Source organism: Anastrepha obliqua, chromosome 1 (genome assembly GCF_027943255.1).
Source record: "Anastrepha obliqua isolate idAnaObli1 chromosome 1, idAnaObli1_1.0, whole genome shotgun sequence".
Taxonomy (NCBI): Eukaryota; Metazoa; Arthropoda; class Insecta; order Diptera; family Tephritidae; genus Anastrepha; species Anastrepha obliqua.
This window is the reverse complement of record NC_072892.1, coordinates 132,716,395-132,740,537: the sequence shown is the minus strand read 5'-3', so window position 1 is coordinate 132,740,537 and position 24,143 is coordinate 132,716,395. Positions and strand designations below refer to the sequence as shown.

The following is a 24,143-nucleotide window of genomic DNA, read 5'->3' as shown; positions in this document are numbered from 1 at the left end:
TCATAATAAATCGTTTCGTTGCTTGTGCACCCCGAGTGTCGTATGTGTAGGTGCTGAATCATCAACAACATTTATTGCTTTTAGAAAAATATATTTTATATATACATAATTATGTTTACGTGTTTGCAATTAAAGTTTAGTGAGTAGTTATATGGGTATATGTGACGATTAAAATTATATTATTAATCAATACGTTGTAGTGGTGGCTTACCTGAATATATTTTGTAATTGTTTTTTGGTTTTTTTTTGTTTTGTGAAAAATTTATAAAAGACTCGAACCCAACTCAATAGCAAACTTGACTTGTAAAATATTATGAAAAAATAGGCATACATATGTACATACATTCAAAAATTACAATTAGTTGTAAAGCACTTGCCTAACGCCAGCGCACTTTGAGTGCGTACCTGCGTATGAGTAACTAAGCGCCTTGAACTATGCTTAAATTTATTAGTTTTTTTTTACATTTCAAATTAGTCACAACAAATTTTCAAGTTAAACTCAATTCACGTTCTAAGTTGCAGCTGTAATGAAAGCAAGTTTTCCATTCTGGACTTTTTATGCTTCCAAAAGTGCAATGCAATTCTGATTTTTACACAGGAAAGCAAATGGCTTTGCAGTGCCTTTGAAATTTGCATTTCTCACACACCTCAATGTACAGTGATAATTTAATTACTTAGCTGTATTTATGCATGCATTACTGCTGATTTTATGACTTTTAAATTAGTTTTTTTTTTTTAATTAATTTAATTTTTTTCTTCCTTATTTTTACTGTTTTTTTTTTTTTATTTTCCATAATTTGTTCTTTATTACTTACTCTGCTTCATATTTTTATTTACATCATAATTCGTTAAATCTAACTAACTAATGTGATATAGTAGACGCAGCTGTGGCCACCGTCATGGATGCTTGGCTCAATTGCCACACTGCCACAGCTGTTGCTGGCTCTGCCAATTGCATTTTCTGTCGCCTGTTGCATTGTTGTTTCTGGTTGATTGCGTGTGCATAGCAGGCAGATCATAAGAAAGGCAACACGCTGGAGAGAAGTAAATATATCACAAATAAAAGAGGAATACTTTTACGGGAGCTGCGATGCGTGAAAGCTGCGAATGCGGACGGAGGTGCGAAAAGAGAAGTATAAAGTTGTGTGAGATAATTTTTTAAAGTGCTGATTTTTATATATTTAAAATACATTGATATGCGATATATATACATATATATTGTATATGTACAGGGTGAACGATATGAAGTTCAAAACACCATAACTTTTTTGTGTGAAATTAGTTTTTATTGATTTCAAAGACAAAATTGTTCAAAAATGATTACAATTTTAAAATATATTCACTTTAGCTCGATATGACCGCCTTTTGCCTTGACTATAGCCTTCAAACGGTCAAAAAATTAGTTGCATGCTGCATGAATGTGATCTCGAGGTATTTTGGCCCATTCTCATATAACCGCTTTTTTCAGCGCATCCATACTGGCATATTTTTTAGTCCTCACCTTGCTCTCCAAAATGGACCAGATGAAATAGTCCATTGGATTTGCGTCTGGCGAATTCGAAAGCCATTGTGTGGACGAAATGAAGTGTGGAATATGATTTTTTAACCATTCTTGGTTCACACGAGCTTTATGAGACGGTGCCGAGTCCTGTTGGAACGTCCATGGTCTACGACCGAAATGTTTGCGTGTCCACGGCTCTAAAGCAGCTTCTAAAATATTTTCCCGATAATGAATCCCATTCAGGCTCGATAAAAACGATTGGAGAGCGTCCATCAGCGGTCACTGCGGCCCAAACCATTACTTGCGATGGGAAATTGCTTCGAGTGGGCATGCGTAGGCTCAAATTATCGTATGGGCGTTCGGTCAAGTAAACACGATCGTTTTGAGTGTTTATGAACTGCTCAATTGGGAAATTTTTTTCATCAGAAAACACAATGTTAGGAAATTCGCCACGTTCGTGCAAGCGCAACAACTCCTTTGCTCTTTCGCACCGAACTTTGTTTGCTGGGGTGAAAGATCGTGTGCTTTTTGGAACTTGTAAGCCTTGACCTTGAGCTCATTTTTCAATATTCGTCGGATGCTGTCTTGCAATATTTTCAGTTCTTTTGCCATTTTTCGTCCAATTCGACATGGATTTCGTTCAAGTCGAGCCTTCATTTTCCGAACCATTTCTGGCGTTGTTGCGGTTTTTTTTGTCCACCTCCATAGCGTTTTGCAATGTTACCAGTATCACTGTAACGTTTTATGGTACGATACACAAACATTTTATTCACTTTGAGGTGACTGAGCTCACGAACAATGGCAAAATATAGCGCAATCACACTATTACGTTTGAATTCCATTACAGAAAAAGAAATTCAACAAAACTGAGATGAAAATGCTTTTGATGGCTTATAAACTATATATTGACCTGTCATTAGAACAATTTTGACGTTTATGTCATAAGCTGTTTTACAGATACAAGCAGTGTGAAGTTGGTAACACTTCATATCTTTCACACTGAAGTATAGAATCCAAAAGTTTATTGGCATTAGTGCTATGCAGTCAATTACTTATAACTTCCAATATTAAAATTGAACAATAATTAACCGTTTGTATTTTATTAAATCAGTCTCGTTCATATTTGAGCAGAAGGTAAATATAACTTCGTTTGTAATACCCAATACATTTTTGGTTTTTATTCAAATAATTTTTTTTATTTTGAAAAATGGAAGGGAACAACATTGTTCGAAATTCGCGATTATTCATGTTTTTCCAAATTCCTCTTTTTATCTCGTTTTGAAGCTTAGGAAATGCAAATTATAATTTCAATAAAAATTATTGCGGAAATGGCGTCATTTTTCTACTCTATTCTTCAGTACTGTAACCACTATTTAATCCTCTCCATTTCTGAAATAATTTTTGCATTCCACTCAAACACAAACTCCTATTGTTTTAGGAAAATTAAATGTTTAAAGCGATTTATTTAAAATTCCTAACTATGCATAGGCAGTTTTTGGCACTTCCTTCCTAATCACATGTTCCATTTACCCCTTAACGGCTCTGAAACATAATGTACCACCTACAAAAATAATCATAACTTGATCGAGTCAAGGTTTAGTACTTTTTACCGCGACAAACAGTTCTGTGAAAGTTCCATAAATCCGGAAAGTCCACATTAATAATTTATTATATTTCTTTAAATAAATGCAAACATGAACGAGTGGGAACCTGTTTGCAAGTCTCAAAAGAGTCAAACCTTTAGGTATAAAAAATTCCCAACCCTCTAACGACTCTGGGACCAATATGACCCATCGAAAAAAATAATTGCAAAATGATCGCATAAGGGTGTACTAATTTTTAACTTGGCTCATATTTTTATAGAAGAGTTTTGGCAACATTAAACGCTATTGGGTTCTGTTGATTTATTAGAATTTTTTAAATAATTTCAAAGATGAAAAAATTGGCATTTTTACCAGTTTGAAGGGAATGGAGCACTTTAAAAGGATTTTTAGATTCAAATTTAAATATAACAAAAATATAATTAGTCTAAGGCAACCGAAGGCAGTGACTTTGCTTTAAGCTCCCTTACTCCGAATATATGGTCAGATTATTATTAGGTTGGGTTCCTGGATACGAAGGACATGAGTGAAATGAAATAGCGGACCACTTAGCTGAAAAGCGTTCAAACGTGTCCCTAATTGATTCTAAGCCTTTCTGTGGACTTACAAAGGGTCACACCAACGAACTTCTCAGAAGGTGGGAGGAGTCAGAGCGAAGTTGATAAGCAACTTTCAATCAGAAGAGTAGATTTAAGACTTGTAAATGGTTACTTTACACGTCACTGTAGCCTGAGATACCACTTAAACAAAATTGGTCTCTTTGAGACCATCATCTGCCATTTCTGCGAAATGGATACTGAATATCCATTTTTGTAAATGGCCTGCACTAGTCAGAAAACGGCTACAACAGAATGTTGGTATTGCCGTGCCTCCATGTAAATTATGGCACAGTAGACCCCAGAATGAGCTAACATTTTTAGAAAGCATTAAAGTATTGGGTACTTCACTAGGCTTTGCACAATAGTTCTCTTTTATTCACAGAGCACAGTAGTCTAATAATAATCATAATAATAACACAATGATCTTTAAATAGGTGTAAAGGCTTCCAATTGTATGTAAAGGGTGAACAATTTAGGGGTATCGGGTTTTAAGTTGAAATAAAACAACGAAAATTCAAATTGATTGGGCAATCTTTATTATTCTTGTGTAGAATCATTCATGAAATATATTTTTTAAAGTTAATAACTTTAGAAATGTCGGCTTCTAATGCCACAATCGAAGCCAGTTTATCCACAAAGCATTCAGACTTTACATACCCCCACAAATAAAAGTCCAAGGGTGTGATATCCCACGATCTTGGTGGCCAATCCACTAGTCCGACACAAGAGATGAATTGCTCACCGAAACCGTGCTTCAATTTTGGGCATCAAAAAGTCGTTTATGATGGCGCGATAGCGTTCGCCAGTGACTGTTACATTGACACCAACCTCGTATTTGAAGAAAAATTCGGCGATGGTTCCTCCAATCCATAGGCCACACCAAACGGTTGCTTTCAATTGATGTAATGGCTGCCCTTGGATGTTTTCGGCACTTCAGCCCAAGCACAGCAATTTTGCTTATTGACGTAGCCTTAAACCAAAAATGCGCGTCATCGCCGAACATTCCTAAGTTGGCCTGAGCACGCGATACCACTCTTCACAAAGCGTAAATTTTCGTAATACATTTGAACGATTTGTAAACGTTGTTGAGACGTAAGTCTTTCCATGATGAAATGTCAATGAATATTGAAAAAAATTATGTATCCAGTTTGAGAGTAGTCACGTGCGATCTGTCACAAAAACCACTTTAGAAAAAGTACCTCCAATATGCTCACCCTTTATAATCGAATGTGTGACTTATAGACTCATGCGCCTCTTCATCACCTCAAGGAAAGTGTTTTTGAGCTGAACTTTTTGCTCAGAACTTGTGGTCACCGTTTCTGCTTTGCGTATGAAGACTACTCTTAATTAATTCTATATATAGCCTTCCATGTGTAACTATATTAAGAGTATCTTAGACAAGCTCTATGGCCGAATATTTCCACATCCACTTGGCATGGGCGCTACGGCATAGTGACATATCAGGGAGTTGTAAAGCCGATAAATTAACGAAGGAGTGCACTATCACTCGCCTTCCTCTTGGTATGATTACAAGAAATCAAGTTCGTCCATTGTGATACCATTGCAAAAAAAAATAAGGTGAAGGAAACCGATAGATGAAAGGAGAAAGAGGAAAGAGAATACAGAGGAGGGTATGAAGGAGGGTGGTTGAGTATTTGTGGACTACGAACGGTGCCTAATATGCGGTTGTGTTAACCGCCTTATGCTGCTGATAAAGTTCATCAGATTTTTGATATAAAGACCTGCTATATAAAGTGTTTTTCAGTAAGAGCGCTTCAACTTCTGAACTTTTTTGAATAAAACGCAAACGGTTTAACTTTTTTAACTAATTTTTTTTTATTATCGAGTTTGAACATATACATTTAAGTATGAAATTCGATTTCTTTTGCATGGCCACCGCGTGCACGTTTTACGAAGTCCAATCGTTGAACCCAATTTTCGACCACTCTTTTGCATAAATCGGCCGAAATGACTTCACATAACCCCAAAGAAAATAGTCTAGAGGCGTCAAATCACACGAGCGCGGCGGCCATTCGACCGGTCCATTTCCGGAAATAATGCGCTCATCGAACTTACTCATCAACAAATCAATTGTAGCGTGTGCTGTGTGGCTTGTGGCCCCGTCCTGTTGAAACCACATGTCGTCTAAGTCCATACCATTCAATTGCGGCCAAAAATAATCGTTTATCATGTCGCGGTATCGATTTCCATTCACAGTAACGTGGCGATCGTTCTCGTCAACGAAAAAATAGGGGCCAATTACGCCGCCGGCATGTAAACCGCACCAAACAGTGATTTTTTCGGGATGCAACGGTGCCTCATGAATCACGTGTGGATTGTTTTCTGCCCAGTAACGCATATTTTGCTTGTTGACAAAGCCATTGAGCCAAAAGTGAGCTTCATCACTGAAGATGATTTTTTGGAAAATTTGCTCTTAAAGTATCAGCAACAGAACGATTATTTTCATAAAAAATTTGCACGATTTGCAATCGTTGCTCAAGTGTGTAGCGTTCCATGATGAAATGTATACTAATGAAGTTTACAAATGACAAGGGAAAAATAAAAAATATTGCGTCGTTCGCCCTCCCTATCGGAAAAAAGTTGAAGCGCACCTATTGAAAAACGCTATACATAAGTAGCCGTAGGAAGAAGGGAGAACCAAGGCAACTAAGTTTTAGTCGCGCGAGAGCAAAGTAGCAAAGGGGAAAGTGCTGAAGTGAATACACCTTATTCTCCATACAGCTGACGCAAAAAGGACTCAAAAGGACTCACGGATAGTGACTTATGAGGACACCCACGAAATTTGAAAGCTGAGCTGTTGTCATCCTCAGAAGATCCCTCGAACGCCTACAATCCATACGAGGCCAGAAGGATTTCGCGAGCTTACAAGCGTGCTTGCCCATCGCTCGCTGAGTTGACGTGAAGCCCATCGTTCCAGGAGTAGAGGGAGTCCAGGTTGTCAAGGGAGTCCTCCTAAACCTTTGCTTTCGCGGGAAACTGCCTGGAGATTGTAGGTATATCTCTCGCAATTGTCACTTCAGCCAACACCAGATGGGTTGATGGTCTGACATGTAAAACTACAAAACTAATTGGTTCAAAATGGGATGTCAGGCGACCAAAGGCGCTACTTAATCGGACAAAAAAAACAAACTGCTCAATGGTCATTGATTTGATCATTGCCTATTATCTCATATGTCGACAAGCTCTAAAAGTGAATGTTCCTCATTTCGACTATTGCAGAAGCAGCAAGAGGGAGGAGGAGGAAGAGTCCGTCAGACGAATTCTCTTTTACTGTGTCGCGTGACATGCCACTAAGTTCAGATACTTGGTCGCATCTTTCTTGATTAACACCGATGAACTTAGGGATATAACCGCCAGCCAGATCAATGCACTTAGTTCAGATACCTTGGCGCATCTTTCTTGATTGACACCGATGAACTTAGGGATATAACAGCCAGCTAGATCAATGCACTTAAAACAAAAGTGTTAAACGGAGAGTAGCAGGTGAACTGAACAATGGCTTGGCAATGCTATAAATGAGTTGTTTAAAGGCCGACTGCCACTTCTACCTACCTACCTACCTAGACTAACTCTACAATTCTGAAGTTCTTGTTCTGCAATACTGTTTAAAAAAGAAAAAAGCAATAAATAAAAACAATAGCGACAATATTTTTTCGAATCCTTATGTCAAATGCATTTTTTCCTTATTATTTTATTGCTGTTGGTAATTGTTTTGATAGTACTTTTTTATTTTTTATTTTTTCTGTTTTTTTTTTTTTTGTTCATCTCGCAATCCTCAAACATCACTTTCATATGTGCATGTACGCGCATTTTTAAGCTACTTACCACTCGCACTGCCACTCGCTCCGCTGCCCGCATGTATCAGCATCTGATTGTTCAAGTTGTCATAGTGGATGAGCGCAGCATTCAGTGATGTTTCGCGCTTCAGTTCCGGAAAATTTTCAATTTCCGCCACACACTTCAGCTCGAGAATTTTTCCTGCATGATAGAAGCGTGGGCCGCTCAAGTAGAAGCGCACCTGAAGCTTTTGGCGACGCAGGATATAATCGTGCGCTGGAATGCTAGTGTCGATGCTGGGCTGCAGCTCACCCAGAGAAGCCTTCAAAGGACAGAGAGAAAAAGACGAAAGCAAATTGCAAAATAAAAATAAACTTTATTGTGTGTAAAAATGGGAACATAATATTTCCTCCTCCCTGTTAAGGAACTGACAAATACTTTATTGTCAAAAACGTAAAATCCATTGCATTGAATTGCGCGCCACAACAATCAACACAACAGCACTACGCATTCAACAACTTAATTTTTTTAATCATTTCTCAACTTGAATACCCCTCATCTTTTGGAATAATCTACACACCACTACTCCATTTTCTTCGCTCCTCCGCACTCACCTGCTCACCATTGATGTACCAGGTCAGGCGCGTCGGCAAACTTGAATAGTCCGAGGTGCAAGTGGCGCTGAGCAATTCCTCCATGCGATACATTGAATTGAAACTCTCGATCAACGGGTCACTTTGAGGTAGCGCTGGAAATGCATACAAAAGGAAAACCGGTGAATAGTTGGACAAATTTTACGTAGCATTGCATTGAGTAGCAGTGCGTGCAGAAGTGGATGTCGCGCAAGTGCATCTAAGACATCATAGTAGTGTTTTCCACGCTTAAGCCATCAAGTTGCTGCGTGATTTTTCGCTCTAATTTTGCTACTTATTTTTTATCGTTGGATGCTGATGCATTTCGCGCTGTGTGTGTGTGTGTTTTGTGGAGTTGCTTGTATGCTTACCTGCTACAGTCATATTGTCCGCCTTATCTGCCAATTTGAAAAGTGGCGCATCACCAGAAACCTCGCACTTGTATGCTCCAGTGGATTTGGCGCCGAGTAAACTCAATTCAATGCGACACGTCGATTCGTTGCAGAAGTATTTGCCATCTTGCACTTGAATGCCAGTGACGGGGAATTTCATGTACACCGGATGCATCATTGGCGAGTATCTGCGGTGAAATAGTACAAGTAGAATTGTTAATATTATTTGGTAAGCAAGTAGCGTAGATTGGCAGAGGTAAAATTCAGAAATAAAGTTTATAAGAAAAATTACTATTTATAGGACAAAATTAATCTAACGCAAGGCTATTTGTTCGCTGTCACATAAAAGTCTTAAATAGCAGATATTTATTAATTTTTAAAATCTCCATATGAAATGGTTTTATGAAATGTACATTTCTTCTACACCCATAAGCAGTAATAGGAGCTCATAACTTTCGTACTCCTAAAGCATAGGACTAAGCTCACGTTTCACTTGAAATGCTTTCAATATATCCATAGGACATTAGTACTCAGCTCACGTCGCGATAATACCACGCAACATACCAGCAACTGAAGTGCCTGAGTTCGAATACCCCAAAGATTGACATTTTTAAGCGAAAAGTCTTCGCAAAGAGTGAAAGTAAATCTTTTTTGTATACATAGTTTTGAGTCAGTAATTTGTTTAAAAACACTTTTCTTATCAAAATTTGCCCATGCCTTCTAGGGCATTCCTCACAAATTTGATGTTTCTTCTCATTTGACAATCAATGTTGCTAGCAACATTTCATCGCAAGCCAAATGCATGCTGTTAGCAACATTACACAGAAGAAGAATGAAACTGTGCTACAAACACATACAAGTATATAAGTAAAGGGTATCAGATTAGAGATACTCCTATTGGAAAGAGGGTTTTTTGACAACTTACGCGTGACTACTGTCAAACTAAATACACATGGAAAGACTAACGCCTCAATAACGTTTAGAAATTGTAGAGTTGTATTACGAATAAGGACGCTCTGTGAAACATTTGGTTCCAACACGACGGCGCTACTTTCTATACAGCCCGTGAATCAATGGATTTACTGCACCGTCGATTCGATGAGCAATTGTGCTCTCGTCTCAACCCAGTGGATTGGTCACGAAGATCGTGTGATATCACAGCTCTGGACTTTTAATTGTTGGGGTGTGTAAGGTAGGTAGGTAGCTGAAATGGTTGAAGTGCACCTGGCACTCCTTTAGTAGCACTAAAGCGCCGTTTTGATACCATATTGAGACCTCCAACAGGCAGATATCTGCAGCTAACCAGAGCTGTTGATATAAAGGAGAAGATTTACTGGATTTAGGTTGGCACACTGCCCCACGCTGTCGAAGAAAGGAGTTCCTAGTGACCTCAGTCTTCTAGCTGCCAAGCCCGGACATTTACAGAGAAACTGCTCTACAGACTCCTTCTCTTTAAGGTCCCCACAGCTTCTGTAAGTGATAAACCTAGCTTTTCCGCGTGTGTGCCGATCGTCCAGTGACCGGTAAACACAGCTACGAGTTTGGAAATTCGGATATCGTATTGGGGCCAAAGGGCTTTCGAAATAGTGCATGAAGAAATGTAGCTCCATCTTTTCTGCGCTTTCCTGAGAAATAATTTGTGCAGTTCCCCTTTAACAACTGTCAAGAGGATGCCGATGACCGGGTAGGAGGTATCTGAGGCCAATTCAGTCTCCTTCCCGGCAAGCTCAGCAGCAATTTCATTTCTCTCTATGTTCCTATGTCTTGGAACCCAGATCAAAGAAATGTTACCTGCACACCCAACAGATTTGATCTTCTCCCTACAGGAGTTTACTAATTTCGTTCTACACAATGGCGTTGTCAGACCCTTAATCGTGGGTTGACTATCGGAGAAAATGTTAACATCTCCCTCGCTCCCACGTTCCATAAACATTTTGCATGCCTGCAAGATCACAAAGTCTTCTGCTTGAAAAACACGAGCAGTATTCGACAGTTTAACGAGATAAATAAATAGGCTGATTTAGAGAAAACCCCTGCTCTGACTCCCGATTCCATCTTTGAACCGTCAGTGAAGGCAGAGGTGCAAGCTTCGGTGCCGATTTTCCCCTCGATCCAATCCTGCCTATTTGGAAAGATTGCTCTAGCACCACCCTCAAACTCTAGTTTGCCGATAGAGAGATCTGTTCAAAGTTTGGAGAAATACGGTGTTAACTGCCCAAAAATGCTACCATGCCCCTTGAGAGATTGCTTTCAGAGGCCAATCTCCTTTATCCTGATTGCACTTTGAGCTGCGATGGAAATGACGGAAAAGTCGATGGGAAGCAAGTGCAAAAGGACATTGAGGGCAGCACTGCGGCAAGCTTTACATGCTCCGGTGATGCCAATGCATGCAGTACGACTTGTGGCTTGAGTCCCCATTTTTTACCGAACATAGATTTGCAGGAGTAGAAGGCTATACTGGCTATACCTTCTTTTCTCGATTTTCAATGTGTAGCTTCCAATGGAGTTTGGAGTCATGTATCACTCCATGATACCTAACTTCCGATGAGAACGAGAGAACGTGGTTGTTTAATTTGGGATGTCGAAAGGATGTAGGTTAGTATTTTCTGGTAAATAGCACCAGCTTCGTTTTATCAGAGTTGACTCGGAGGCCACAAGTGGCAGCCCAGACTGAGTACAGCCAGTCAGTGACCTTTCCAAAATCTCAGCCGTGACTGAAGGAAACGGTCCCGATATTATCAGGACCAAGTCATCGGCGTATGCTACTACCTTAACCCCACCCTTATTTAGCATTATCAGAACTTCGTCAATTACAACTAGCCAAAGAAGGGGCGAAAGAACACCTCCCTGCGGCGTTCCCCTGTGAACGAATCTAGTGACTTTAGGCCCTCTTGCGACCGCATTAATTTCCCTGCAGCCAAGCAGGGACGAGAGACAGATAAGTCTTTCCACTGTAGTCTATCTGACGGTGTGTAAAATCTGACTGATTTATGGATAAGCCATCTGCGATTGAAGCATTGAAAGCCGACATTTCGAAAGTTACTCACGAGACATCGACCGAAGTACTCCAGCGAGTCATTTGAAATTGAAAGGTTCTACACAAAAATAGTACAAATTGCTCTATCAATTTAAAGTTTCATTCTTCTATTTCAATTTAAAATCCGATTCCTCTAAATTGATCACATTTTGCTTGACTTGACAAATGGCTGATGAAAGCCAGCGTCCTTGCAATTCAATTCCAGGTGGGTTTAACAATATAAAACAAGGTAAGTCATAGCTCTTTTCTATTTATTCCTCAATTATAAGTAATTCTCAGAAAATTTTCGCTGTGCCTTGAACTCACAAAATAAAATTACGAAAACTCTTCAAAGCCTTTCAAGCTCTGACATTAAAGAAGCGCATTTTTGCATAAATCGTCGGTAAGAATGATTTATAAATGCATTACTAATGCCAAGTGCATTTGCAGACAAAACTCTTTAATTGAAGGAGACGAATTACTTTTTCTGTTAATTAAAAATAAAAACAAGGGCAAGTCGTACTCTAGCAAATGAGATATTCATTAAAATGTATTTTAGTATAAATATAGGATGTCCATAAATAGGGAAAAAGCAAGAAATTTGCAAATACGTAAGCCACTCATACCATATTTTCATAGTAATGCACCAGGCAACAGATGATTTCTGTTGATATTCCATTAAATTGATCTCTTAACATACTTTTATGCATGTATATGCGTATGTGCGTGCTCACATACATATATGGCCGTATATAACGATGCTTATTACGCATTGACTGGAGTTAGTTAGTCTAATATGGCATACTCGAATTCCACATTCATACTCTCACACATGCACACAGACATTGCTCATTCAGGTATTGCATTTCGATTTGTTGAACTTGCTTTTAAACATACAAGCAGATAAGTAGTTATGTATGTGTGTGTGTGTGATTGTATGCTGCAAAAGCCCTTAAGCCAATGGGGTTTCTCTAATTGCTAATGAGAAATACCATATCTGGTTCCGCGAATGAATTGGTTCTTCTTTGATGCTGTCGAGCATAACCAACAAATGCTCCATATTATCCTCGACGATGGCTAATCACATTCACATGATACTGGCGCATTCACCGCGGGGGCGCCAAACAATGTAGCCACACAAATCGATGACTCACGGCCAGAACTACTATGGACATACACGTGAACGGTAGGTAAGGTCCTTGGGCAGTGGGCATACTGGATAGCGGAGTGGATTCCTTAATAGAAATAAGGATGATAAGAATTCTATTCAGCCGTTTTATCTATGTAAATATGTGAACGATTTTGTATATATATATATATAATTGGCGCGTACACCCTTTATTGGGTGTTTGGCCGAGCTCCTCCTCCTATTTGTGGTATGCGTCTTGATGTTGTTTCACAAATGGAGGGACCTACAGTTTCAAGCCGACTCCGAACGCCAGATATTTTTATGAGGAGTTTCTCATGGCAGAAATACACTTGGAGGTTTACCATTGCCTGCCGCTATTAGAAAAATGTTTTTCTTAATTTTCGTGTTTTCAGCGAGATTCGAACCGACGTTCTCTCTGTGAATTCCGTATGGTAATCACGCACCAACCCATTCGGCTACGGCGGCCGCTTGTATGTATTGGAATAAAATTCAAATTAAATTATCTTGAGTATTCAAAGTATATATTTATGCCTTCCACTCTATAGTGCACCCTAGGACCTCAAAAGAGGTTCCCAAAAGAGTGCTCACGTTCCAAGTTGCAGTCATCGAAGATTCCGATCGATTTCTTTGTATTGTAGTGGTTTTAGTATTCAGTAACTTTTAGATGGGCAGCTGATTAAGCCAGGCATCCGAGTCTACTGCTGGAGCTGCCAACTTAGGTCTGCGGATCGGCTGTACTGTTTTAAGGTCGCTTCTAACCTAGAAGCATATCGCATATCTGTGGGTTCTTTGGCTGCCAAAAAGGCTCCAGTATTTAGATTGGCCGCATTTTTTGAAGATTACAAAATTGGCTTTTTTATCGATGCACTCCAATCTTTTTTGCAGAGTTCGGCTCTATAAATCATACAATTTCTCCCAATAACACAAATAAGTTGTGGTGCTGAAGAACAGATACCCTTCACCAGGTTTAGCCCATGAATCGACATGGTTTTCCAGTATGTGACGCTTGGGCAGAAGCAGAGATTTAGGCTTTGGTCCTTTCGACGACCGCGTGCAATACGAGCTCGGACTGCTCACAGCATAAGTTGCCATCTCTAGTCTCTACCCAACATCCATGTTCACAGTAGTACTTAAAAAACTGGATGTGAATGACTCTTGAATGAACTAATCTATTATAGCAAAAAAGGTTTAGAGGGTTTGTTATGCAGGCTTTTCAGAATTCTCAAGCAGATGTAGAAATTAATCAAATAATAAAAATTCTTAAGCGATGTCAAAATAAATTCACAGAGTTTTTGCCCCCTTTTTCCTAACTGCTATTCTTAAGCTTCCTAGCTTGGTGGACTATACACTCCCGCCTACACCCGTCACCATAATGTTCACGACCTTCTAACTCCCCTATTAAGCGAAGAATTGCCAGACAGTTCGAGCTCATCCATGTACTTATATACAGAGATGGCTCAAGACTCCAGGTTGGGTGGGAGTATTTCTAGTATTGTACAATATATTCCGAACATCTGGAGATCTCGTTTAGTTATCAAGTCTTCGACTACTGTGGTGTCTTTAAGTATGAACTGATGGCAATAATGAAAGTTGTGACACTGGTACAATGTGATGCGATAGTAAGAGATGATATCTACAGTGATACCCAGGTGGCGATAAAATACTACACATATCAGTCGACACATCTTTCACATCTCACCGAGATGGCTGAGTCATTTCGTCAAAAGATAGCATGGGCTGGGGCCCATTGTGACAAGGAATTTAACTGCAAGGCCCATTAATTAGAGAGACTTGAGACCAAGTTGCAGGCTATTTATTTTGGAGAAAATTGTAAGAGCATCGAATAAAAAATGGCGCAATGAACCTACCTGCAATATCACTCGACAATTGTGGCCGACTCTCAATGCTAAACGCACACAATCCCTGACGAGCGGAAATAAGCAAAGTCTTAGCACACTGATTTAAAACGGAGCATTGTCTAATAAGGTGGGTGGCCACCGTAGCCGGATGTGTTGGTGCATGACTACCATTCGGAATTCACAGAGAGAACGTTGGTTTGAATCTCGGAGAAAACACCAAAATGAAAAAAAATATTTTTCTAATAGCGGTCGCCCCTCGGCAGGCAATGGTAAACCTTCGAGTGCATTTCTGCGTTGAAGAAGCTCCTCATAAAAACCATGTTGCTGTTGGGAGTCAGCTTAAAAATTTAAAATTTTAGGTCGCTCCATTTGTGGAACAACATCAAGACGCACAATACAAGTAGGAAGAGTAGCTCGGCCAAACATTTAACAGAGTTGTGAGCGCCAGTTATTTTTTTATTTTGTTCTAATGATAGTAATAGCTTAAATGCACTGAATAAATTAAATCAAAAAGGGAAAATGGTTCTGAACATGAAAAACTTTATTGTAATTAAAGAAAACAAAAATAACTACGAGTGGATAATTTCATTCTAAAGGTCATTTACTGCCAACGAAGCGCTTGTTTTATATATCGCTAGGTTAGAGTGCAAAGATGCCAAATGCAATTTTTCACAAAAATTACTTTTTAATGTAGAACCAAAGAATTAAAAAATGCATTATTTAAAAAAAAAAAATTTGGTGACCTCGTTTTTCGTGTTGTTTTGTGCTGATCCGCAAAAGTGTCATCTACATAGTTGTCAAAAACAGTTGGCAAAAGTGCCGTGTGCATATGTATAGGGTGGGCCATGTAAAATTTGCTTTTCGAATCGGCCATTCGATCCACCCAATTTTTAAGCACATTTTCGATTGTTTGGGCTCCAATTTCATGAATGGCACTTCGATTTCGTGGATTAAAGCATCAATTATCTCTGGATGGTTCGCATAGCATTTGTCCTTAACGGCTCTCTACAAAAAATAATCCAACGGGCTTAAATCACAGATCCGAGTCGGCCAATTGATATCGAAATTCATAAAGCGCGAGTTACGTCACTCAACCATTCTACTCCAAAAGAAAATACAGTTGAAGTGGACTGGTCATCGTAACTCGATACCCAACTGTTTAAGCAAAAGACAAAGACTTGATTACTCCGATGCTGTACAAGTACTAAATTTATTGAGCGTCTCATTTTTCAATAACTGTTTAAAGCTAACTGTGCATAGATTAATTCGAAGAAATAATACCAATAATTCTATAAATTGAGGTGGTGCCAGACTGGACGAATTGATGAACATCTTAAGGTGGTGCCAGACTGGACGAATTCTGAACATCCTGCCCGGTTGAGGCGTTGGCCTCAAAATGCTCTGCGTCCAGAAGCCGGCACAATTTCTGTACCGCACGCGTCATCATACCGTTCGCCGTCTGAAGCGTGACATTACGTATTAAACCATTGCTGCCCGGATGAACCGCAGTTACGCGCCCTAAGCGCCAATAGGTTGGTGGTAAGTTCTCATGTCTTACGATGACTATGTCTCCGATCTTTACGTCTCTTGATTTCGTCTGCCACTTGTTTCGAGTTTGAAGGGTAGATAAATATTCCTCGCCCCATCGTTGCCAAAATTGTTGATGTATCGGACGCAGCCAGAGCCAGTGCTTAATACGGTTGGACGGAATTGTTCTGATGTCGGCTTCAGGGACTGCAACCAGTGGAGCGCCAACCAGAAAGTCGGCAGGGGTCAAAGCTAACTTATCATTGGGATCATCGTATATAGGTGTTAGCGGACGAGAAATTAGGCATGCTTCAATACGTGTCGCCAAAGTCTGAAGTTGGCTATACCATAATGACTGCGCTCCAACGAGGCGCACCAAATGATATTTGGCAGATTTTACCGCAGCCTCCCAGAGACCACCTTGATGAGGAGCGCTGGGAGCGATAAAGTGCCAATGAGTACCGAGATTCGCCAAACTTTGTTGGTTGTTGTCGTTCTGCCAAGCAGCCAAGTCTTCTTTAAGCAAACGGTTAGCACCTGTGAACGTAGTACCGTTGCCACTATAGAGATCTCGACATGGACCTCGTCTACTTGTAAATCGCGTAAATGCATCTAAGAATGCAGGTGATGAAAGATCATCAACAACTTCATTATGCACGGCCTTGGTCGCCATGCAAACAAAAACAGCACTGTAAAAGGCCCGCAATAGTCGACGCCTGAAGATATAAATGGCCGTGCTGCAGTAATGCGATGCCTGGGTAAGGATGCCATCTGCTGAGATAACGTTACGCCTCGATGTCGTCGGCAAATAACACAAGTCTGCACGAAGCTTCGGACTGCTTGCCTTCCGTTCAATATCCAGTACCGTGCGCGAAGAGCTTGAAGAGTGATTTGCGCCCCACCATGAAGCGTGGTTTCATGTGCGTGTCGGATGAGTAAGTGTACCAAACTCCCATGCTTCGGTAAAATTATCGGAAAACGTCGATCTTCTGGAAGGTCAGCGTGACCAATACGACCTCTGACTCGCAATATGTCGTTACAATCTATGTAAGGATTCAATGACCTTAGTTTGCTGGAGCTGGATATTTCCGATCCCTTCCGAATCAGAGACATATCAGTCGCAAAGGTATATTGCTCGTTTCGGATTAGCACGTTAAGAGCATCGTCCATATCTGTAGGATTGACGATCAGTCTTCGCAAATGTCGGCGAACTGGTAGCCACCGAAGTACGATTGCCACGGTACGAAGAAGCTTTTGCAATGAACTAAAGCGTTCGCTTAATGGAATTATTTGGCCGTCTAGACGTCAAGTTGTAAGAATGCTCGCGTGGGCCGTCGTTGTTACAAATGATGACACTCTCTGTTCACCACGTACAATGTCAAGCTCGTCATCTTTTAATTCGATCCCAAAGGAAATTGGTAGCTGTTTGTCCATAAGCCATTTTGGCCCTTGCCACCACAACTGATGTTCAACCAGCTCTGATGCTCGGATACCTCTACTGGCACAGTCTGCCGGATTTTGTGCAGACCGTACATAATGCCAACGATCTGGTGATGTCAGCTCTTGAATGTGACGAACACGATTGGAAATGTACGGCTTGAGAGTTGTTGGAGGTTTACGTAACCAACATAAGACGATTCGCGAGTCGGACCATAAATGATAAGAAGTGTCCGTTAGACGTAAAGCAGTCCGCACACTGTCAAGTGTGGATGCGAGTAAATGTGCCGCACAAAGTTCTAGGCGAGGAATCGTTGCACCCTTGAGTGGCGCCACTTTGGTGCGAGCTGTTAGCAATGATACAGTTGACCGACCTTCGCCGTCTGTTGTCCTAGTATAGAGGACAGCCGCATAGGCAAGTGGACTTGCATCACAAAACCCAAGTAGCATAGTAGTCTTACCCTCAGCCAAACCTAACCATCGTGGTACACGGATACGGTTTATCACGTCAAGTTCTCTGTAAAATAAGACCCACGTATTTTGAAGTGCATCTGGGAGTGGTGCATCCCATTCTAAGCCAGCAGACAAAACTTCTGAATAAATATCTTCCCGGCAATAACAATTGGAGCAAGCATGCCAGTAGGATCAAATAGTTTGGCGACCTCACTTAAAACCCGACGTTTTGTGAGACATCCGATGTTCTGGTTTAGATTCGCTTTGAAAAAGATCTCATCTGTTGTTGGGTCCCAACTTAGACCAAGCACAGTTGCCGTCGATGGTTCACTTGCTAACTCTACGATTGAGGAATTGTTACTAATTAAACGCTTTACAACCTCACCACTATTAGAATTCCATTTTCGTAAACGGAACTGTCCGGCCGACAAAATCGCACTCACATTGACAGCGAGTTCGAAGGCTTTATCCTCAGTGTCACAACTGATGAGAAAATCATCTACATAAAATGATGACAGAATCGCATCGCGCGCAACAATCGACTGATGGCCATCTGCGACTACGTTGTAGTTATCATAACTGCATTGATTGAGTGCGCGAACTGCGTTGTACGGGCTACAAGCCATCCCATACGTCACTGTAGTTAAACTGTATACTGCTAGGTCAGTGTCTGGTGATTCTCTCCAAATAATGCGTTGGAAATCCCTATGTTCGGGAGTTATCAGAATTTGACGGAACATTTTCTCGATGTCTGCTGTTAATGCTACGCGAAAACACCGAAAACGAAAGATGATATTCACAAGTGGTTCTTGAATCGTGGCTCCCACCAACTGGACGTCGTTCAATGAGAGGCCGCTCGTGGTCCGCGCTGAAGCATTGAACACAATGCGGAACTTTTCCAGAACCGCGTGGTGAGGGATGTAGTAGTTGACCCCCCTATCTCCAATGTGACTCACGGGTTCCATATGGCCGAGGTCCGCGTATTCGCGCATGAAGGCAATGTATTTTTTCTTGAGCTCACAATTCGCTGCTAGTCGTCGTTCAAGAAGGTGAAATTGTCGTAAAGCATGGGCGTATGAGTTGCCCAAAGCCGGTGCGTCAGGATGAAATGGTATATGAACCATGTAGCGCCCTTCCCTTGTGCGGGAGTGTGTGGTCAAAAAGATTTTCTCACATTCATCTTCGCCGTTACAATCTTGTGAAGGCACTTCCTCTAATTTCCAAAAGCTTCTTACGAGTTCCTCCAAGCGTGCGTCCTCTTCGCCTTGCTGGGTGCTGAAGGAAAGAGTTGGCGGCGTTGCTGGCTGCGCTGCTGGCACTGGACCGAAGACAACCCAGCCGAAGCGGGTTCGCTGGGCGTGTGGCTCATTGAGGCCACCGAGTCTTATGTCCCCTTCGACTGCTTTTCCCCATACATCCGCACCAATAAGAATGTCGATATTGCTAGGAATGCCGAACTGCGTATCGGCCAATTCTAGACCATTCAAATGCTGCCACCGTGTCATGTCAATATGCACTGTTGGGATGACCTTAGTAATTGACTGCATGACAAGTGCAACGATTTCCAAACTGAAACTGGAATAGAGCGATTTTAACGTGAGTGTGACACGCCCACGTGTACGTGCGTAGGAGTAAGCTCCGATTCCTTCCACCGAAACTTCGCATTTGCTCCTATGGAGAGACAAAGAGTTAGTTAATTTATCTGTTATAAAACTGACCTGTGATCCGGGATCACAGAGCACCCGCGCCAGACGTCCATCGGTAGAGTTGCCGCATGCGTATACACGCGCAGTTGCCAATAGCACTGTTGAACTCGCGTTGGCAAGGCAACCTACCACAGCAGGCTCTAGTCAGAGATTCGAATTTCTGGATGCAATAGCAGTGACGGCTCCTTCCGGACACGTTGACACTGACTCTGATGGATTCTGAGATAACGATTCGCGGCAAAGTAATGAGTTGTGCTTCCGACCACAGTGACGGCAGTTTCCCGACGGACATTGTCTTGCTGAATGACCTTGCTTTAGGCAGTTAAAACAAAGCTTTGCAGTCTTTGCAGCAGTAATTCTGTCTTCGTATTTCATCCCAAGAAAGCGTGCGCATTTCATAATACGATGTGCACCTTGGCAGTATGTGCATTTACCCTCCTCTGCAGATACGACGTGTGATTTAACAGCTCTTGACGGACCACCAGCGCGTTGATTACTCTTGGACGTAAATTCAACCCCATTGGTCCATGTGACAACTGTTGTGCTGAGGCTATGAGCCCGCTGACCCAAAAACGTAAGCAGCTCATCGAGGCTCGGAATTTCGGTGGGTGAACAGCTCATGTTCCACTCGCGCTGTGTAGTTATCGGAAGTTTCGAAACTATTATCGGTACGACCACAGCATCCCATTCGGCCACTGGTAGACCCATGACATGTAAAGCTCGTAGTGATTCATGTACTGTGTCGACGATAAACAGTAACGCAGTTGGTGTGTCCTCAGTTGTCGGCTTGATATTGAGGAAGCGTGACACATGAGTCTCAGCCAGTTGCCTTCTATTGTCAAAACGTTCTTTAAGCGCCTTCCCTAAATCAGCGTATCCCCCAGAATATACACTCCCGACGAGCGGTACAGCACTTGCGCTTACTGCCTGCCGCAACTTGCCTAACTTGTAGGCCTCAGGATAGTCTGTATTATGGACAAGCAATTCAAAAACGTCCTTAAACGCCAGCCAATTCTGCATAGTTCCATCGAACGTTGGAATTGCAAGCGGTTCTAACTTAACCTCACATTCTCGCACAGGCATCACAGCAGACTGACTCGGTTTTGCACCCATGATTGCACGGTTCAAGTGGGTACATGCATTGTTGTAAATACCTTCAACCTCTTCCCATAACTTCTCGTGGGCCTCCAACTCGGCGTTTGCTGCATTGCCCACCAACAGGTCATGGTTGGTCACGAAACGTGCATAATGTGCTGACAATGATTTCAACTCTTGCTGAAGATGAAATTCATCAAATGCACCCTGCTGGAATCCACTCACCCGATCGTGTATGCGTTTAATGGCCTTTATTGCCGAGGCGCGCAAATTTAATTCTGCCATTAGCTCGCAGAATTAAAATCACACAGCTGTGGGATGCACTTTAACTGCTATTTATGCACTTGATTGCTTGTGTATAAAATTCGAATCACTCCTTACGTGGCTGTATTGCACGTAAAACTATCAATGAATGTACTTTGATTTCACACACCGAACGCATTTATTTGAATAAGCTTTAATATTCCAAACGATTGGTACAACTTTGTATAATTTCACTCAATTTAATTATTTGTCCTCACAGGAGGCACCAAAATGTTTAAGCAAAAGACAAAGACTTGATTACTCCGATGCTGTACAAGTACTAAATTTATTGAGCGTCTCATTTTTCAATAACTGTTTAAAGCTAACTGTGCATAGATGAATTCGAAGAAATAATACCAATAATTCTATAAATTGAGGTGGTGCCAGACTGGACGAACTGATGAACATCTTAAGGTGGTGCCAGACTGGACGAATTCTGAACACCAACCAAATAAGTGCCACTGCATTAACGCATTTCGCAAGCGGCACAATTAGCTTGTAAAGAAATGAGTGCAACGACACTTAGTGATAAGCATTCCGATATATGAGAACGTTAGCGACAAATAATTATGCATCAGCAATAAGTAACTATAAATATAAGTACTCTAAAATAATATAGTTGATTGTCGTTTTGGATTTTACAAAATAAAGATTGGGACAAAAACCCTATTCGTATTTTTTTTAATGTGCTCCTTAAGGACACACATATTTCGCGCGCTATGCTCTTTAAAGATATGTGACTGTTGATAAAGTGTACTGGCTGTACGTTCGCGCTGCGTAAAAATTAATTTATTGCCGTTCTTAATATTTATCTTAGTCGCAAAAGGTACCATATTCTTGTTTGTAAACAATAAATACCTACATATTAACTAAATTATTGCTACATTTATTAAAAGGCCTTTATGGCAAAGAACAAAAGGAATAACACTACTTTGCAAACAATTCAAACAGTAACAACATTGACCACTTTGGCAATGAGGTAGACGATGGTGTTTTAGGGCTCGTGCCTTATGGTTTCCACAGCGATTCGGATTATCCCATGGACATACCCGTAAAATCGGAAAAGCGCAAGAAGAGAGTGCAAGTTAAGCACGCAGATTGGATGAGCAGTCAAAACAAATATCGAAGAAAAAGAGAAAGAAAATCACGTTTGGTGTTATAAAAAAAAAAATATTCAAGAGCGATGAAGCAGCGATGTAAATGTATAAGCAAAACTGCCAAATCAACCAAGCAATGCGATCAAATTACTGACGACGAGAGAGATAGATTATTGAAACAATTTTGGAGTATGGATATAAAATAAAAAACGAATTTATATAAATTCCTTGATGCAAAGTGCACCACCTGTTAGACGTGCAAAACGTAAAGAAAACGAACCACCAAAAAGGTGTGGAGCTTTGAAATACTACCCCAAAATAGATAATAAAAATATGCGTGTGTGCAGAACGTTTTTTTTTAACACATTAGACATTGGCAGGCATTCAAAGTTGAATTGGGTGAAGCAATCTGTAAACAGTAACAGAAAACCAAATACAATACCTATGACAAAGTTTGTAAGTCAGCGAAAATGCTTAAATTCTTTTTTGGAGTCTTTGCCAGTCATGGAGTCGCACTATTGTCGTGCAGCAATACAAAGAAAATATCTTTTACCGGACTGGAATTCCAAACGAATGATTTACAATTTTTACGTAAAAGATTGGTGTCCGAAATATGAAATAAAGCCACTTCAATTTCAGTATTTTATGAAGCATTTGAAATAAAAAATTATTCAATATTTTCACGTCACTGCGAAATTTGTATGCACCATTCTGTTGATAGCGCTCTTCACCAGGATAAAAAGAAGAAGCCCGAAATGAAAAACAAAAGGACACAGCTGAAGAGCGTATCGTGCTAACTGTAGATTTGCAAGCGGTTTTATTGGCTCTAAAATCGGAAGTAAGCAGCCTATACTATCGTACAAAATTGCAAGTGCACAACTTAGTTTTCTATAATTTGATAAACCATACAGATTACTTCTTTATTTGAAATGAGGTTGAAGGTGGCGTACGGTGGAAGAGTTCGCGAGCATTTGGGTATATTTTGTTGAACATAAAATTCTTCCTTATCTCAATGAAGTCCCGACAAAAATTATATTTTACAGCGACGGATGCTCATACCCAAACAGAAATGTGACTATGAGTAATGCTTTACTGAATGCAGCTGTTAAACATCAAATAAAATTGAACAAAAAGTTTTAGAAATTGGACACACGCAAATGGAGGCTGACAGCGTGCACTTACTCATCGAGCGTGTTTTAAAGCATAGGACTATAGATGTATTATACCTGCAGAATATATTGATGTTTGTAAATGTGCTCGAAAGGCCCCAGAATCATACGAAGTGGAATATTTGGATCACACTTTTTTCAAAACATTTAGAGACCTTCAATTTGTAAAAAGCATTCGTCCTGGTCGGGGAAAAGGTGATGCCAAAGTCACTGATATTCATGCGATAAAATATACAGCAGAAAAGGAAATGTTTTACAAATTGAGATTCCCAAATTCATGGCAACATCATCCGCATTTCTCCATTAGGTTGGCCTGATTTGCCGCAACTCCACAGTGAGAAAAAAAAAATTACAACTAGAAAATATGACGATTTGCAATACTTAAAAATGACCTTGCCAAAGGATCACCACAAGTTTTATGACGAATTACCTCACGAATAGTATACTTATATCTACCATATGAATTGTGGATGTCCATATTTTTTTATATTATTTTATATAAGCAACCACGGAGTAAGACTGCAAAATGCATTTCATGTGATAGAAATGTTTTCTTAGGTTTCATTTCTTATAATTAATTTTAAGTTACAGCAACGAAGTAAGACTGTATAAAATGCAAATCTTATTTTAAATAAATATTAAATGCTATCGGCATTAAAAAACATAAATTAAGTCATATTATTTAACCCTTTCGCGCCTACTGGGACAATATGTCCCAGCCTCGTACAAAGTTATTTATTAGTTTTGTTATTCAATAAAACTTCCATCTTAACTGTCCCAATAAAAGTTCTTGGTTTCATTTATAAAA

At 40.4% G+C, this 24,143-nt stretch overlaps 1 protein-coding gene across 1 annotated transcript in view; it reads right to left on the bottom strand.

Annotated features, from left to right (window-relative positions):
• Positions 1-952: 952 nt before the first annotated feature.
• Positions 953-24,143, bottom strand: part of LOC129250559 (uncharacterized) — a 70,403-nt gene continuing 47,212 nt past the window's right edge. The window contains exons 3-6 of the mRNA XM_054890180.1: positions 8,503-8,711; positions 8,114-8,247; positions 7,548-7,821; positions 953-1,101 (exon numbers count right to left, since the gene is read on the bottom strand). Of these exons, the coding sequence (XP_054746155.1) occupies positions 1,016-1,101; positions 7,548-7,821; positions 8,114-8,247; positions 8,503-8,711 (703 nt within the window). The 3' untranslated portion in view covers positions 953-1,015. The remainder of the gene's footprint in view (positions 1,102-7,547; positions 7,822-8,113; positions 8,248-8,502; positions 8,712-24,143) is intronic.